Source organism: Carettochelys insculpta, chromosome 1, assembly GCF_033958435.1.
Source record: "Carettochelys insculpta isolate YL-2023 chromosome 1, ASM3395843v1, whole genome shotgun sequence".
NCBI lineage: Eukaryota > Metazoa > Chordata > Testudines > Carettochelyidae > Carettochelys > Carettochelys insculpta.
The window spans coordinates 171,554,998-171,573,909 of NC_134137.1; the positions used below are offsets into that span (position 1 = coordinate 171,554,998).

Genomic DNA, 18,912 nt, shown 5'->3' on the forward strand with positions numbered 1-18,912 from the left:
AGGAAGCTTCCACCACCATTGCTACAGAGTATATTTGTAACATTTATATTTCTAACACTTTGAGCCCAGGATTTTTTTAAACATTAACACCCAACGTAGAAGCCTAAATCCCTGTTGCCGTACATACCTTCATAGTCTGACTTTCAAGAGTGCCGAGCTCCTAGCAGCTCGTGCTGAAGTAAATGTCTTTCTGAAAAATCAGGCTGCTGAGGCAGTTGCCTATACATGGATTTAGGAATCTAATGTTACACAGCGGTATTAGAAATTGTGCTGCACATAAACAGTGAACAAAGTCCACTAAGAGAGCAAGAGAGCTAGAGTGGAGGAGACCAATGAAATCAAGCTAGTAGAAAGAAGGGTGAGGTTTGGAGAGGGTTGTGAAGGAGAGCAATCACAGGACCAAGCACAAGGGGCCGGAGAAGGAAAGGCAGATTTACTTGTGATAGGAGACAAGGCAGGCAAACAAGAGGGCACAAGCAGAGGAAGACTGTGTCATTTTTATGTTGCCTTAACAGGGATTTCTGCATGGAATCCAGAAGATATAAGAGAAGGCAACAGTAATTTCTCATCAAGCAGAGCAGCAAGGGGTCACTGATGGGCTTGAACAATCAGTCCTTTTAGAAGTGTCAATGAAGTCACAGGTGGGTTGGTCCCCTGGCATGAATGCTTCCCCCCACACCCACTAGGGTTTCAGAGTTTACCAAAACCCTACTCAATAATTTTTTTAAATCCTCATCCCCACCAGAGTATACTCACGGCTCCAGAGTGAATAAGCAAGGCGACAGTTTACTCTGCGATAAAACTGCTTGTTTACAGGCCAGAGGATTAGCGTGCATAGTTGGATGAAGTTAATGATCAGCCCACTCACAACGAAGACAAACCCAATCAGCAGATGAACTATAAACTGAGTCTTCAAAAATGCAATCAAGCCCATGATAACCACTTAGTAGGCCTTGCAGGGTCCTTCGTTCAGAATAACTGTCCTGAAAAAAAAAAAAGAGAAAAGAAAATCTCATTGAGGCTGAAGTTACCAGCCTTTGGAAAAGAAATCTAGGAAGGGATGACTTCTCTATTTGACAGTAGCATAAGGAAAACCAACAGTCTCCAGGCCTCTTTTGAGGGGTTTTTTTTTTTGTGTGTACACATAGTGGAGAAATCATTATTTGGCCAAAGATGCAAATAACCTGAGTAAGAATCTTACTAACTATAACTTTTAACAACTTGAGAAAAGTTATTCTGCCTGCTGCTGCTGCTGCTGCCTTTCACCTCTCATCACACAAAATCCAAGTAACTAGGCTTTGTTTTGGCACCAAAAAAAACCCCCAAAAAATCCAATCCCCAATCTGTGAGCAGGCCACATTGCAGCCTTCAACAGCTGCTTGTTCCTGTCAGTGAACTGGAATAGTGGCTATTGTCCCTTTGTGCCAAATATTTGGCATGCTTAAGACCTGTATAAGTGTAAGTGTGGATCCACGGACCCCTTCAAGGCCAGCCTCCAAAGCTTCTTCTACTCATTGACTTAGTCAGAACAAGCATTAAAGGCCGTCACTGCTGAAGCGCAGAGTATGGTGGCTGTGCTATGCATCTGTTTTGTCTAGTAGTGGGTGCATCTACTGAGTGGGCCCTTCCCACATGTGGCAAATATCACTTTGGAAAAACAGTTCTGTGCTACGAGAGGCAGTGTGGTCTAGCATACACAGAGTGGAAACAGAAATCAAATACAATAGAACCTCAGAGTTATGAACACCCAGGGATGGAGTTTGTTTGTAAGTCTGAAATGTTTGTAACAGTACAAAATGTTATGGTTTGAACATATGGATGGTCACTAGACACTGACTTAACACAGCTTTGAAACTTTATTATGTAGAAGAAAAATGCTATACTTTGCTTTTTTCTTTGACTCTGCCTGACTGCACGTTTCTGATTCTAAATGAGGCATGTGGTTGAGTGGTCCGTTGGTTACTCTGGTGTTCACAGCACTTTTTTTTGGTGCCGGCACGGAGTCCTGGCACCTTGGCAGCTCCAGCCATAGGATTAGCTAGGGGAAGGGGGCGGGGAGGTGGCTGAGCACCGGCACCTTTCTGCCCAAAAGGTACTGGGTGTGTTCACAATGCTGGAAGTCCTGCTGTACTCCCAAATTCTAATCCCAGCTGTTAGGAAAGTCAACTATCTTCTCCCTTTCTCAGCTTTGTGACCAAAGAGCTCCTGACTGCTAACTGGCAAGGGGGATACAGGAACATCCTGATTTTGGCATATACATTTTGGTCCACCCAGGAATGTCACGTGAGGTCTAAAAGGAAATCCAGTGTCACACTGCTCCTTAAGAGTGTTGTGATTTGCACGTACAGACATTACATAAGAAGTTATGTATGTACACAGAATGGGTGCGTCTACACTAGGAACTAACTTTGAAGTTAGCTTCAAAGTTAAGCACTACTTCGAATTAGCCAGGAGAGAGTCTACACACATTTTCCCTGACTTCGAAGTTAACTTCAAAGTAGGGAGCCCAACTTCGAAGTCCTTACTCCATTCCCGGGAATACAGTACTACTCTACTTCAAAGTTTAACTGTGTGTGCAGATGCTCAACTTTTGAAGTTGCTTACTTTGAAGCTGTACTTTGAAGTAAGCAACTTTGAAGTTATTTTTGTAGTGTAGACACAGCCAATATCTTTTATAGTCTGTATCAAGACACTGGTCACCAGCAAAAGTGAAAAAATGGAGTTTTCACCAGACAGGAAGTAAGAAACTGGTATTTTTATATCAGGAGCTAAATTAAGCTCTGTAACATAACAAGTGCATGCACGCTCCTATACAAAGTCACCAGGAAAAGTGCACACAAGGCAAAACAAGCTGGGGGTGCTACCCTGGTTGTGTGCAAAGAAAACAAACTTTGGGGTTTGAATGTCTGGCTGATTTGGGCCTATGTCAGGGCCTGGAAACGGACAGATGGATAAGAGGGGAAGAAAGGGAAGGTACTGTGACTTGGTGAGGAGCAGGTATCTGCTCCAGCGGGGAAGGAGGCCGCCAGGGATTTCTAACTGATTCTGGGCCCATTTCAGCCCAGTCATGGGCACTGCAGCAGCCACTGTAGACACACTGGGTCCTGCTCCCTTGCCTTTGTAGTAACTCATTCCACATCCTGCTTTTGTGCCCAGCCCCAGCTACCTGAAGTTTATGCAGGGGCGGAGCTGTCACAATATATCCAATGTGAAGGTGATAGCTTCCCTGGCCCATATGGTTAATGGTGATAAGATGTTCTGAAGATGTAAAATGTTAAGCATAAATCTTTTGAAATTGTTCCCTGTGATAAAAAAAAGTGTAGGCCAACAGCCAAAAATTGATGGAATACGTTCATTTTTTTTTTACTGACTGAATTCATGCTACTATTTATAACTCCCCAGCTTTGTACTAAGGAGGCTAGTTTCTTGATTAACACAAACTACTTCAACTCCTACTTGTCAGGTGCTTCCTTCAGACCCCCAGAATATATTCTATTGCCTCCTCTGTAAATGAGCTGAGGGAATTTTAATTCTCCAGCCGTAAGTACGTTTGGAATCATAATGGAGGAAAGGGAGAAAACATGTCAACTTGACCAATTCTATCTCACTTTTTTACACAGTGACTAGCATGCCACTGATCTAAGATAACTCAAGAAAAAAAGGCTGCGCCTAAAACAAAATGTATTTTTAAAGGTTTCCATTTCAGGAAGGCTGAGAAACACAACTATCTGCAATACTTTTAATCTGATGAAGGGACAACATAATATTTAAAAAAAAATCACCTGTTTCGAGGCTACATGTGCCTGACACAGCCTAAGTTCCACAACACAGTTCATGTTTACTGTGCCATCACCTTATTTGCTGATCTGTGTCACTGAGCAGCAGATTCCTTAGATGGCAAAAGACTGATGTCTCTTCATGAGAACATTCTTCAAGTTTGTGTATGAATTAATATTAGTGATAAGCAAGTCCTTCCTCACTTTGAAAATTAAAAATAAAAATAATCCTTTTATTTTTTTTATCTTTCAAAGCGCAGTACAGACAAACCAAAAACAATCTGTATTTTTTCCTCTACATAAATCACTCATAGAATTCCAATTTGCATTTCTCGCAAGCATCCAGAGTGAGCTTAGCTGATGATCACAGTTAGTAGCACAGTAACAATTACTTTGCATTATGCCACATGCTTCCCTCCCTTTGGATGCGCCATTTAAGAACAGAGACAAACTGCTGCTAGAATGTCAAAATGCTAATCAGTAACTCTAAAGGTTTTCAACTGATAAAACAGCTGAGTCATGCTTTGTACCAACGCAAGGATGTTCTAGCATTTGTCAATCGGATCAGTACTTTGCAACACTACAGACACAAAAAGGCAAATCGTGCATCACCAGGAGTGGTGTCGGAAGCCCTACCTCAAGGGACATTTGGGTGCTTTCTCTGCATGTAGAAGGTGTGATTTAGGGAGCCCGTACCACAAGCACGCACTCTGCTAGGGTTCACTGTGCCCCAGTGCATTTTGGGACTGGAAATACAGTAAATACCACTGCAGCCCAGAGGACAGAGAGGGGTTACTCACCCTGTGCAAACAACAAGCAGCCCTGCAACACCTTAGAAGCTAAAAAAAATTATTAGGTCATAAGCTTTCATGGGGTAAGATCCACTGAAGCCGCAGATTAACACTGCTACCCCTGTGAGACCATTCACCCTGTGCAGTAACTGTAGTTCTTTGAGATGCGTCCCTCTATGGATGCTCCACTTGAGGTGCATATTCACCCCATGTTCTACTGGAGATCTGCATTAGCCATATCTGTTTGGCCCACACATTCACTGGTAATACATTCTCGTACCCTGCACAATGGCTATATCAGGCTGTGCGAGTGAACTGCCCTCAGTACCTTGTCCACGTCTGAGTCTTAGAAGGAAACTCCAAAGCAAAGGGGAAGGAGAGTGGGTAATGGATCACCCATAGGGGGACACATCTCAAAAGAACTACAGCTGCTGCACATATCCCCATAAGCAGGGTGAGACGCTTCAGAGCACAGTCCATTGCAACGGAAAGAATTGCACTGCCAACTGCTGTATCACATCTGGAGACATTTACTAAGGCATAACATCTGGAGAAGGTATGTACCAAAGACCACACAGCAGTTCTACAGAGTTCAGAAACTTGGACCTTTAAGCCTGGGACTTTAAAGCCACAGATGTAGATTGTGACCTCATCAAATCAGCTGACATGTTGGCAGGAGAGAGGAGAAGACTGGCAGCAGCATAAGAAGATATAATATACCCAAAAATATATTCTGACAGCGTCTTGCGAGAAATGGCAGAACCATTAATCTGTCGGTAAATGAAACCCAACAGCATAGAGGATTTACAAAACACTTTTGGTGTACCTAGATATAAAAATAATGCCCTCCTGACATCTAGAGTATGGAGAACAGTCTCCTAGGTAGAACTGTGCAGTTTCAGAAATTAAGCTGGTATGTAAATGATCGGATTGAAGACATTTGAGGAAGAAACCTGGGATGCGGCTCCAGGGACATCTTATCCTTGTTACATACTGGCTACGTCTACACTAGAGATTTGTAGACAAAACTTGTGGAGCATCTACACACAAATTGAATTTTGTTGACAGAAACTGTTGACAAAAAAAAGCCATGTAGATGCTCCTGAGGACCTTTTTGTCGACCGAATGGATCAAAAGATTGATCTGCTTCTATGTGTAGACCGGATCGGTCGAAAGAAGCTTTGTCAGAACATTTCTTCTGACAGTAACATCTGTAGACAGATGCTTCTAGTGTAGACATAGCCACTATGAAAGTACAGTCTGCCATTAATGCTCCAATCTCTCTGGCTGGGTCTACGCTTGCCTCTAACTTCAAAGGGGACATGGGAATCAGGGCCACAGGGGATTACTAATGAAGTGCTGTGGTGAATACGCAGCACTTCATTAGGCTAATGTTCCCCTGCAGCAACTTCAAAGCTTCAAAAAATGTGTGTAGCTGCGGGCACTTTGAAGTGCCTGCCCTACTTTGAAGTCCCTTTACTCTTCAAAGTGCCCATGGCTACATGCATGCCGGCATTCTGAAGTTTGAAGCTGCCGTGGTGGAAATTAGCCTAATGAAGTGCTGCATATTCACCACAGCACTCCATTAGTAATCTCTTGTGGCCCTGATTATCATGCCCCCTTTGAAGTTAGGGGCAAGTGTAGACAAGCCCTCTGACTCTGTGGGCTGAGGTAACGAGGCTAGGAAAGTTGATTTCATAGACAATTAAATAAGGAATATGTCTCCATTGGTTCAAAAGGAGACTTCACAAAACTTTTAAGAACTAAATTTAGGTGACAAGCTAGGGAGGGATTTTCAGATTTTTCATGAATCTTTCAGATGAAGTATGAGCAGACAGGGAGAACCCCTCAATAATGGTATGCAAAGCTGTTAGGACAGTCAGACAAACCTTCAGGGAATTCAATGACAGTCTTCGTTCTCCAAGCTGCAACACATATTCCAGAATGAACAGAAGTGAGGCAGATTCAGTGACAGCAATTTGGAGATCACCCAGTGACTAAATCTTCACCTTAGGAAACGAGCATTTCTGGTAGGATCCTGCTATTTAACAGTATGTGTTTTGCCCCTGCAGAGCACGAGAACTGCAGTTCTGCATATCATCAAGAAGTTCTACCTTCAGCTAGTGAATGCTCAAATTGGGATACAGTCATCAACTGGCATCCCAAGAGAGAAGCTGAGAAGTGACTGGAAGATTTGTCAGTGGATGAAGATGTGGGTGGAACAGTAAAGAAAACATGCTTGTCTTGACCACACTAGGGCAACTGCAGGAACTCTTATCTTCACTAGGATGATTGTCCATCCCGTACTAGGTGGGACAGTCCTGTATTTGGGATGCCAAAAAGGCGTCTCTATTTATTTTTTAAAAGGGACTATTCGTCCTGTAGTTGGGCACTCCCCCGTTGACCTTTTCTGCCAGCAGCTGTGCAGCACAGCTGCTGGCTGAAGAGCACTAGGTCACTTCCCTCAAGCCTCAGGGAAGTGGGGGGAATGCTGGGGGCTGCTGCTGCTTCCCCGGGGAGCACAGGGGGCTGCCACCTCCTCCCCACACGATCTCCCTGTCCCATCTTCAGACAGGGACATATGGTTGCCCTAACCATCACCCACCTGATTGTGTTCACTACTGAGAATAAAAGACCTTGGGTGAAAAAGCATAAAATAGCTTCCCTGAGCAAGAAAGACGACAGACATCCTCCAAGGAACTGCAGCCTAAACCCACCCTTGAACAAAAAAGATGGCATTTTTCATTTGCTGCAGTGGCAAAAGTAGTACACTTTTGGAAATCCCCCAATCTGAAAGATGCCAACCAGACAAGACAGCATAAGCCTAAAAGAGAAATGTTATTTTGTCTGTCAGGTGCTTTGTGAATTCCCGAGTGATCAATTTGTATTGAGACGTGAGCAGGGATTACTATTTACTATAATGAGGAACAAGCCTCACTCAAGTATCTCATAAACAAATATATTAATAGTGCTTGAGCATGTTAGATATTGAGGAAACAGTTTCCACAGAGCTATTTGCAGACACTCTCAATAGCCCACATCTTATAATATAAATAAAAGAAAATACACAGAGCAGTCAACTAATGACACTCTCTTCTTTCTCTTTATCTCCAAACACATCTGTAATCCCAAAACACAGAGACACTGGGAATATCCCATTCCTCCTCAGACTGCAGGAGTGAAAAACAGCTCCAGTAGCTAGACATTTGTACTCTGTATTCCTGTGACCCTGTACTCTGCCTACCTGTTACAGCAATATTGCAGTTAATGCATTCATGCACAGAACACCTAAAGGGTAACTTAGAACAAACAACTTCTATCAAACCCCAAGACGCAAGGGTCATTCAAACACACATACCTTACAGGGCCAATTACCTGCCAAAGTCCAAAGTCATGTCTCTCAGCCTCTATCATTAAAGAGAGATGCTGACTTTTGATAGTGTCTGAGTTTTTAAACTCAGAAGACTGGTATCCTCCTGTTGTCATCTCTAATTTTGATAATACACTCATCCCTTGTTAAATGAGTACTTTACTTACGAGTACTCGCTAAAACCAGGGACACATATACCTACCTTTGTTCACCAGACAAGTGAACCCCCACCCTCCGCCCCCGGTAATACAAGCCTTACATCCCTTCCTGTGGCTCCATCCTGCTGCAGCCTGAACCCCACTGCTGGCCCGAAAACCCAACCCGCTGCGGCCTGAACCCCCCACCTGCCCCACGGACCCAACCTGCAGCAACCTGAACCCTCCTCACCTCCAACCCACCACAGCTGTAACACCCTGCCTGCCCCACGGACCCAAACCACCACCAGGTTTTAACCCTCCCTCCCACTCATGGCCCCAAACTGCCCCCAGCCTTTAAACCTCTTGAATCCTCCAACCCTAAGTTCACTTACCTTTCAAAAGCAGCACCACATGCTGCCACTCCTTCACCGAATTAGGAGCACTTGGAATGAATCAGAGACTTTTACGCGTATTTTAATGGGAATTTAGTGTCCCTCTTGTGAGTTTTTGCCTAGAAGCAGAAACTTGGGAACCAATTGTGCTAGGATAGTGAAGGATGAGTGTACAGTATACTGTTTGAAGAATCATAATGTGTAAAATACACCCAACATTTTTAAATCTGAAAGACGTGAAGTTTCATTTGAACAGAATTGGATTACTTGAGGTTTTTTGCAGCAGTGAAGTCTACTTTTTAATTAAAAACCCTCTCCCACTGGTACTTATGGTATCTCAATTATGAGTGAATATATCCTCAGCCAGTTTTAGTGGACGAGGTTAAAAAAATCATATACAATATGCACTCGTTCGTGAGCTGAATTTTTCTGGGGGAAAAACGTGAATCAAAGAGTGAAGGTTGACTTACCAAAGGTTTGGTAAATGTTGGCTCCCAGCCGGACAGTGCAAGTTGCTGTCATGTCCAGATGTTGTGTGTACCTGGAGCCCTTCAGCTCCCAGCACCTGCGCTTTGCCCATCTCAATCAAGTGGAGTGGCTGGAAGTGGCAGCCAGCATGTCTCCCTCAGCCTGCACCACTTCCTGCAGCCATCAGGACCTGCAGGACACTTCAGGTAAACAAAACGTCCCGGTATGCCAGAGGTTTCTCCTGAGGGACTCAGAAACAAAGTTTGCCAATCTCAGAAATATAGTACCAGCTTACGAAAGAGTCAGAGAATTTTGCCATTTTTGCCTGTCCATCTTGAGGTTGCGGGGGAGGGGGTGTTGGCTTATAAATGAAAGGGCAAATGTAGAGTGTATATGGTATACAGCTCACAGGAGGACTGTTATGAGAATGGGTACGGCTGAAAAGATAGTAAGCGAGAATACAGAAGCATATGGCGTTTGAAAATATTGCCATGGAAGATGTTCAAGTAGACTGAGTCTTCCTTGAACTTATGTACATCACAAAAAGTAAACAGAATATGAAGACTTGACAGCCTCTTTCATGCAGTATGATTGCTTTTGGCCACAATCCAGGGAGTTTTGTTTAATAAATATATAAAAACTATAAATTCATGTATTGAGGTTAAGAAATTTGGAGACCAAGCCTATCTACATCAGAAACCCCCCAATTATTTTAACAACATGCTGTGTGTCTAGCATGCCTAGTGTCCAAGACATAAAGACCTACATATGTTAATGAATTTTTCTTTAGCATGCCATAGGGTCTGGTATTATCTGGTATATTATTATTATTATACCAGTGAGGAAACTCAGACTAAGAGGTTAATTGTCTTGGACAGGTGCTCTCTTACACAGCTGCAAATCAGACACAAACCACTTTACATGCAGTTTTGTGCCTTAATCATAAGGTCATCCTTCACCTCATATTCCCATAGTTCCTTACAATTATGACAGCTCTCAAGCTGCATTTTTAGTCCCCAGATTGCTGAAGTGTGGAAGACACAGACTGATTCCAAATTTCACTTCCATCAAGCCCCTGGACGAACCTCAACTCAGACTGTAAGAAATGCAATCTGTTGTGCGCTTTGGGGAACTCGTGGGATTTGACGTCACTGAGGAAAACTATGTAGGACACCAATTATTATTAAATGGAACCACAGGGTTGCTATACATGCACTTATTTATTATAACCACTTTTGGGTGCAGACAGTTAATAATCAAGGCAGCCTGTGAGCCCTCTGCAGGTCTTTTCATGTTCCTGTTCAGATCAGAGAATAAAATCGTATTTATCTTGCTCCAGCACAAAAAATGGGATCCAGTTAAAGCAGAATTATTCTTCTACTGTCTCCTCAACACTGTGAACAGCATTCTTTCCACCCACATGATTCTTCATCCAAGGGCGCCATTTTGGGAGGGCGGGGTGAGGGAGGAAGCAGATGTGTGTTCTGGGGTGCAGCTTGCACTTCTTCCTCTTCACCTGACTATCAGGTAGTGAGGGGGAAGGACACAGCTTGTGTGCATTCCTCTCTCTCCTAGCTAGTGAGGGGATAGGGCAGAGGGGTGCTTCAAGCAATCTGTATCCTGTCCCCATTCCCTGATAGTTAAGGGACCTGGAAGACGAGCAAGCAACATCCCAGTATGCAAGGCTACAACCTCCTCCCCCAACCCCGAAATGGCACCTTTGCCTTATTCCCAGCTGCTTCTTCAACCACTATGCTCATACTGTTATCCTCCCAATTTACTCAACTATCTTTGCTCCTGATTCCATGCTAGTGACAGTGTCTGGGGATTAAACAGACTGCCATCAATAAACCCATTTATAATTAAACTTTAAATTGACAACTGCTGTTAAGGTTTAAATTTCTTATACTCTATTTAAATAGATTAAATATAAACATAGTAAGTAGTGCACATTTGCTATCAAGTTGCAAAGAAAATCAAACTACTGAACTGGTGGAAGACACTGGCTACGTATCTAGAACCAGAATTTGTTGACAAGCGAAACTAGTTTCTGACAGCAGCATACTCTTCTGCATTGGCAGAGAGCATGTTCATTTCAGCTGACTACGTAAATCATCTCAACAACTAATTTATGCGAAGTTAACAAATCATTTGGGAATTAAAATAGCAGAAAGGCTCATTTACCTTTTCTAATTTATGAATAAAAGCTACCTGTGAGAAGATGAGATCTACTACTTCTAAAATCTTGAAGGACACAGTGACCAGACAAAATTAATCCAATTCCCTAACTCCAGATAATACTGCCTGATTAGAGGTCTTGGGGCTGAAACGATTTCAATCTATTCTCACACTTCGTTTAACCAAGTTTTAATGCAAAACATGTTTTGATAAACTTTGATAGAATACTTAAGAGTAGTCTTATTTAATTAAAAAAATCGAGAGCTCACTTCGTGCATTTTTAATTTCATTTGCATTTCCATCCAGGTAAAGCTTGACATACATCACAAATAAAAAATAAGTCATAAATTAAGAAGTGCATCGTGTGCAAATATGAAAATTAACACTCTAATGACAGTGAGTTAAGCTAGAGAATTTCTTATATGTGTACGTGGATATACTGTAACTTCCTGGTTAGAGAAAAACAGAACCAAATTTTTAAGACTGTATTTAATTGTAAAGAAACAGACTACATAAACAGCATTACTGAAGTCAGTACACACACATTGCACACAATGACTTGTTTGTATAGCTCTATGCTTTATATATCCAGATTTAAGTACATATTTTTATTCCAATTAATTTATTTTATAATTTTATGGTAAACATGAGAAGGTAATAGTGTTTCTATACTTTGGTATTTTTTAAGGCCTGATTTTGGAAGCAAGTAGTTTTAAAAGTGAGGTGAAGCTTTGGTCTTGCATGCTCCCAGCGGACTCCTGAAAGGCTACCCTTACCTGGCAAGCTGAGAACCACTGCTCTGCAATATTCAGGCAATTATTCAGAAAATATTTTCAGAATGTGTCGCAATGGTAGAAAAAAAATGTGTCTGAAAACTGTAGCTACTGAGGGTACTTATATCTACATATATTGGAAATTCGGGTACTTTATAAAAAAAGTTGAGAAACACTGTTCAGTTATACACGATCCAGGGTTTCTAATTAAGCTTGCAAACATGTATATTCACAGCTTTTAAAATTTACAACACTCTGTGTGTGTCTCTTGAAAACACAAAAGACTAATTAAAAACAGTTCATTTTGGTTCAAAATGAAAAATTTCTCTCTGTTAAATGCATGATGCAGTAGTATAAGAAATAATCTAGAGTTAATCCAGCTAGGCACCATGCAAATTTGAAATCACTGTATTCTGTACACTTGAAAGTTTATCTACAAAAACTTAAGTCTTATTTAAGCCAAAAATTGTTTTGTGTGTCTCCCTCCCTCAAAATAAATATAAACAGAAGAAGGCAAATGCTGCACACACACACACACACCCACCCACCCACCCCCCGTCGCCTCCCCCGGTACAGGGGTCACCAACCCCCAGTATGGGTGCCAAGAGTGGCATCTGAGCGCATTTTCATAGGCACATGTGGAAGGAGATCAGCCTGGCCCCTTCTCTACCCATGCAGCCATGAGCTTGCTTAAAGCCATGCCACCAGTGGATTAACAGAAGACCAGCTAATGCTACCAACCACCACCTAAACAGTAAAGCTCTGCCTCTTCATCAATAAATAAATTAAGCTGTTGTAAGTAGAACTTTTAGTGGCTTGAAAAAGTATCACCTGCACTCGGACCATACATAGAAGTCAAAGGGTCACATTTTGACACTCCGCCTCAGAACGGTTGCTCACCCTGCCCCAGCACATCAGAGAAGTCAACAATTGAATGGACATAGACCAGCAGTTCTCAAATTTTAGCAACCCAAGCAACCTTGATTTTCCCACAGACACTCCCCTGTTCGAAATTGTTTTCAACACTTCACCCCTTTCCCCAAGACTCCCCCCATCTTTTCCTACCCCTGCTCTGCCTCTTTCTGCCCCCTCCCCTGAGCACGCCCCATCCCCATTCCTTCCCCTGTCTCCTATCACCTCCTGCTTGCCAGTAAAGAGATGTTTCCCAGCCTGCAGGCAGCACTGGGAGAGGAGGGAGGAATGGGTCATCTGTGCTAGTGGATCTCCTGGAAACCTTTGCAGATCCCCAGTCTGAGAAACACTGATATAGACACGATACTACGCTCACACTACTAGTGATAAGTATCAGAGGGATAGCTGTGTTAGTCTGTATCTGCAAAAACAATGAGAAGTCCTGTGGCACCTTATAGACTAACAGATATACTGGAGCATACACTTTCGTGGGCAACGACCCACTTCGTGAGATGTAATATCTTCGTGGGTCTTCTCCCACAAAAGCTTATGCTCCAATATATCGGTTAGTCTATAAGGTGCCACAGGACTCCTAGAGATGACTGCATTAGAGAAAAAAATAAGGCACAATGATGAGGCAAGCTTTCGTGGCTGCTGCCTTCGGCTGTACTTGCCCTTTGGTAAGTGAAAGTCACTGACTCTAGTCCTGTCAATGTTAATGCAAATCATACAGGAAAAAAGTCTTCCAGTACAGGTGTCTGCCATTCTCATGAACTGTATTAAATGTTTGTAAAGTGCTACCTCAGTTTAAACAGTAATCCTAATATGCAGGGCTGGTGTATCCTACCTATCTACATGAAACTATGCTCTTAAAAACAGAAGACAATAATAACCAACCACCTTTTGAAACACACAGAGATGCCTGCTGACACTGAATACTCACAATCAATTAGGTCTGAAAAGGGAGAGGGTGGATAGACTGTTTTCTCTGCTAAGCACTTTCATCCCAAATTTCAAAATGTTGAGCGCATGACCAAATGATGAATAAGGACTGACGAGAATGATTAAGCAAGTACACGCTACTGTAAATCATCTCCTTGGCTTTGCACCAACAGAAAACATTGAAGGATTGTGCCTTAAGGTAACAAGGTTCCAACCCAATCTGCTGCATATTCAGGTCTAGTCTGCTCTAGTGAAAGTTTGCTAGCATAACTATGCAGACACAGCTAATCCTCAGAGGAAGTGCTGGTCAGGTTAAACTGGTTCCCAGAAAGAATTATGTCATATCAGGAATGGCATATACACTAGGGCTGTTGCTGATAATGAAATGCCTTTTTAAGAACACACCAGCAACAAAAACAACACACGCACACACCACACCCTTAAGCAATACTCCTACACTAACAAAACACTTCTAGCACAGACCTGGCCTTACTCCAGCTCTAAAGTTGTTGGAAAGATACAGTAACTTTCCCACAGAATAAACCAAACAGCTTTAGACCTTGCACTGAAAATCAGATCTTGGTGGGAAGAATGGAGAGCTGGTATCAGGGTGTCCCTCTGCCCCAGTGGCCCATTCTGCAGAGCAGGGGTTGGGGAGAGGGTCACTCTCACAGTCCCCCACCCTATATACCCCATTCTCTGCAAAGCAAGGGAGAGAAGACACCAGAGCAGGAAAGCTTTCTGTCTTAAAGAGACAGTGCACAGAATCTCTCTCTCAAACTTACCCAGCAGCAGCCAGCACATATACTCCATCACAAACCCACACACACAGCCTGTCACATAGCTACCCTGTATCTCACACCCAATCTGTGTCACATAACGTCCCTGCGCCCAGGCCCGGCAATGGGGTGGGGTGGGAGAAGAGGGGCAGTTGGACTGGGGCTCATCATTTCAAAGAGGCCTGGAGTGTCGGCCTGTGTGACAGCAGCGGTGGCCAGAGCTCCTGGCTCCTTTGAAATGTGACAGCTCCACAGAGCTCTGGGGGTGCACGGGGGGCGGGGGGGAAGCACTATGGTCTGAGAGGCGCTAAGGGCTGACTGCCATAGGCCCTTCCCCTTCTGGGAGCACAGAGCCAGACCCCACCCCCCAGCACCTTGCCCAGGCTGTTGGTCCCATTGTCTGGGCCCCCCACCACACAGCGCCAAACTCACCCATTTTATGCCACACATGCAATTTGTGTCAAAAGTGTCTCTCTCTCCAGCCCACCCCTTCTGGGGCCCAGATCTGGCCTGTGATGATTTGCCAAAATTCATGGAGTGGCGCCCCTGCAAATACTAATGCCTACCTGTACTAACGGACATACCACTATTTCAGGAAAATCAGAAAAATCAGCTCTGCAAATTGCCTTTGCATCCATTCTGACATATCCATTATAATTCAGTGGATGTTACTATCAGTTGCCATTCCATGAATCTTGCTGGTCTGCAGCTAATGGGGACAAATGAATAATTGCAAACAGGCTTTTAAAACAACATCTGCTGTTGTCGAAGGAGTGAAAAATAAACCATTTGAACAGGAATGTAAAAACTCATATAATCTAGATCAGTGGTTCCCAAACTTTTCGGCATCATGACCCTCTTTTGATTTTTGAGAAACCCTAATGCCCCCCGACATCTTTTTTACCGTGGGCCAGCCACCTCAGAGCCGCCTACCCAAGTCCCTCCCCTCCCCCAAAGCCAAGCATCACCAGGCCCTCATCTAACTCCATCCTCCTCCTCCCCACCAATCCACACTCACTCCCCTCTGCAGGAGGAAGCTAGCTCCAAACGGGCCTTCGCTGGCTGCCTGCTTTTTATTGGAGCTGCGCTGGGTCACCCATGTGAAATGGCAGGGGCTGAGAGCCAGAAGCAAGGGCCGGCTTTTCCTCCGGTCGGGGGGGGGGAGCTTTACACCCTCCTGGAATTTCTTCATGCCCCCCCAGTTTGGGAAACCATGATCTAGACAAAGCACTAATTCGCATCTAGTGACAGAGAGAGAGCCATGTTAGTCTGTATTCTATCAAAACAAAAAAGCAGGCAACCAGCACTTTAAAGACTAACAAAATAATTTATTAGGTGATGAGCTTTCATGGGACAGACCCATGATCATAGCCATACCAGAATAGACTCTATACATAAAGCACAGAGGTCCAAAAATTGCCGTCAAGGTTGACAAATCAGAAGAACAGAGGGGCGGAGGGGGTTGGGAAATCAAGAGTTAGATAAAACAAAGTACGGAAAGAGTCCTTATATTGGGCCAGGTAATTGTTGTCCTTGTTCAAACCACATGTTAATGTGTTGAATTTAGATATGAATGACAGTTCTGAGCACCTTTGCTGTAAACGATTCTTAAAGTTCCTTTTCAGCAAAACACAAGACTTTCAGGTTTGAACAGGGACAGCAATTGCCTGGCCCATTGTAAGGATTCTTTTACATACTTGTTTTATCTAACTCTTGACTTCCCTACCCCACACCCCCTTCCTGCCACCTCTCTGTTCTTCTAATTTGCCAACCTTGATAACAATTTTTCTGATTTCTCAACCTTTATAACAATTTTGGACTTCTGTGCTTTATATATTGAGTCTGTTCTGGTATGGCTATGGTCTGAAGAAGTGGGTCTGTCCCATGAAAGCTCGTCACCTAATAAATTATTTAGTTACTCTTTAATGTGCTACTTGGCCGCTTTTTTTGTCTTGTCTAGTGGTTTCTGTATTCTCCAGTTATCCTGTCTGTATTATAATTGCAAGATAATCAGTGACTCTTTAAGAAAAAAAGTTGTACAGTAGCTGTGGATCTGAAATAGTTAAAACTGAGCAATTGTGAGCAGCAGCAGCGGAGGAACTTGTACATAATGATGGGAAATCATTCTTTTACTCTAGAAATCCAAAACCAACAGATCACTAATCCAGCCTTCACCTAGTACTGTATATATATTGGATTGGACCACTCAGGAGAGACCACCACCACACACACACACACCCCCAGATGGCATACTGTCTAATGTTCGGAGCTCCTGAAAACCCACAATTCTCTGACATACCAAGAACTACCACAGTGGTCTCTCCTGAGTGGTCCAATCCTGGACAGAATGCAGATTTTCAAAATTTAGAATGACTTCAGTCCAAAAATATGGGTGCTCAGGACCTCTAAAAATTACATCAATCATTTGTGCAACCTTGTCATACATAGAGTTCCAATAGCTTCCGAGAGAACAGATAGGAGGACTCAAACCATTTAACAATGCTGTTTCATGAGGGAAAGAAATCAGCATTCTTCAAATCACTGCATTTGAAAGCCACTTTTCCCCATTTCCTATCCCTACCGAAGTGGTACAGACATAATTAAGCCTCATTTCTGGCAGTAAAGAGAATTCAGCATTTCTAGCCCTGCACAAGTACAAAGCTATTAGTGAAAACTGTTCTCCTAACCTTTGCCCAAGTGCTACAGATTTAAAAAAAAAAAATCACGTGAATGATAATACAGCAAGGGTTGTTAAATACATTATTTTTAACTATTTCCTTTCTAAAAGAGCTCAGCAAAAAGAAATGCAAATGGCAAATGTGAAAAGTTCCCATGCCACCAAAAATATACACTTTGTGAGCCCAATCTCTGTTTAACATCATGGATCATGCGACAGAAACCTGGCTCATTTGGAAGTGTGCCAAGCGTACAAATATACACAAATTGGCTAAGCAGCAGTACAGCGGAAAGAGACCTAGGGATTAAAGTGGGTGAAAGGCTGGATATGAGTAAACAGTGTGCCCGTGTAGCCAAGAATGCCAATGGCATATTGGGGTGCATTAGGAGGAGCATTTCAAGCAGATGTAGAGAAGTTGTTCACCTCTATTCGGCACTGGTGAGGCCACATCTGGAGCATTGAGTCCAGTTTTGGGTCTCCCCAGTACAGAAAGGATGCGGATTTGCTGGAGCAGGTTCAGTGGAGGGCAGCAAAAATGATTGAGGGGCTGGAGCACATCACCTATGAGGAGAGGCTGAGGGATTTGGGCTAATTTAGTTTGAAGAAGAGAAGACTGAGGTATCATTTTATCACAGTCTTCAACTTCCTGAAGGGGTGCTCTAAAAGGGGAAGCAAGAAACTGTTCTCAGAGATGACAGATAGCAGAACAAGGAGCAAAGGTCTGAAGTTACAGAAGGAGAGGAGTAGGTTGGATATTAGGAAAAACTACTGCAGGAGGGTGGTGAAGAACTGGAGTGTGCTGTGTAGAAAGGTGGTGGATTCTCCATCTTCAGAGGTTTCTAAGTCCCGGCTTGACATAGTCGTGGCTGGGATGACTTACTTGGGGTTGATCCTGCTTGGGGCAGTGGGCTGGACTCGATGACCTCTTGAGGTCTCTTCCAGCTCTGTGATTCTATGAAATTTCCATGCCACCAAAAACATACACTTTGTGAACCCAATCTCTGTTTAATGCCATAGACCATGTGACAGAAACCTGGCTCATTTAGAAGTGTGCCAAGTGTAAGATATTAACACTCGAAAGTTGCGGTGCCTTTTAAAATATCCCATTTCAATAACTTCAGCTACCTCTTCATCTAACATAAAAAAAACCTGTCTTTTCCTAAGAGTTTTCTATTCACAGCATATTAACGCCAGCAATATTGCTTTAAATTGGCAGGGCACAACGGGTACTTTAAGCATGCACATCCAGGCTGACATCTTTTCTTCCCTCCATAGAGCAGCTTCGTGGTAACTACAATTGCAATACACTGAAACAATTAAGGCATCTTCATTTTTCTTCTCTACATCGAAAAACTAGTTGTTATGGATAAGTGCACAGGATGTATTACAGGTGAGGAGCAATGTTACATTTGCAGTTTAGCAAAATGTTTCTGCTGTCACAGTATGGGCTTGTCTACACTACCACCTTCCTTCCAAGGAAGGATGGTAATTAGGGTGTTGGGAGTTTATTAATGAAGTGCTGTTGTGCATAGGCAGCACTTCATTAAGCAAATTCCCCACCCCCACCCCCGGCAGCAACTTCGAAGTTTTTAATATCAAAGTACCGGCGCACGTTTAGCCACGGCTCACCCGCCGGCACTACTTGAGGAGTAAAGGGACTTTGAAGTTGCCCCGGCACTTCGAAGTACTGGCGGGTGCGCCATGGCTAGATGCGTGC

The 18,912-nt window shown here is 43.3% G+C and overlaps 1 protein-coding gene across 11 annotated transcripts in view; it reads right to left on the minus strand.

The window, feature by feature from the left end:
- The window catches only part of AGPAT3 (1-acylglycerol-3-phosphate O-acyltransferase 3), a 170,905-nt gene that overhangs the window by 62,755 nt on the left and 89,238 nt on the right, over nucleotides 1–18,912 (minus strand). For 10 of the 11 annotated variants that reach the window (XM_074995436.1, XM_074995396.1, XM_074995364.1 and 7 more), the window contains one exon: nucleotides 757–983. In XM_074995436.1, the coding sequence (XP_074851537.1) occupies nucleotides 757–934 (178 nt within the window). In that variant the 5' untranslated portion in view covers nucleotides 935–983. Of the gene's footprint in view, nucleotides 1–756; nucleotides 985–18,912 lie in introns of those variants that run through there. The other variant, XM_074995445.1, reaches the window with a different exon arrangement.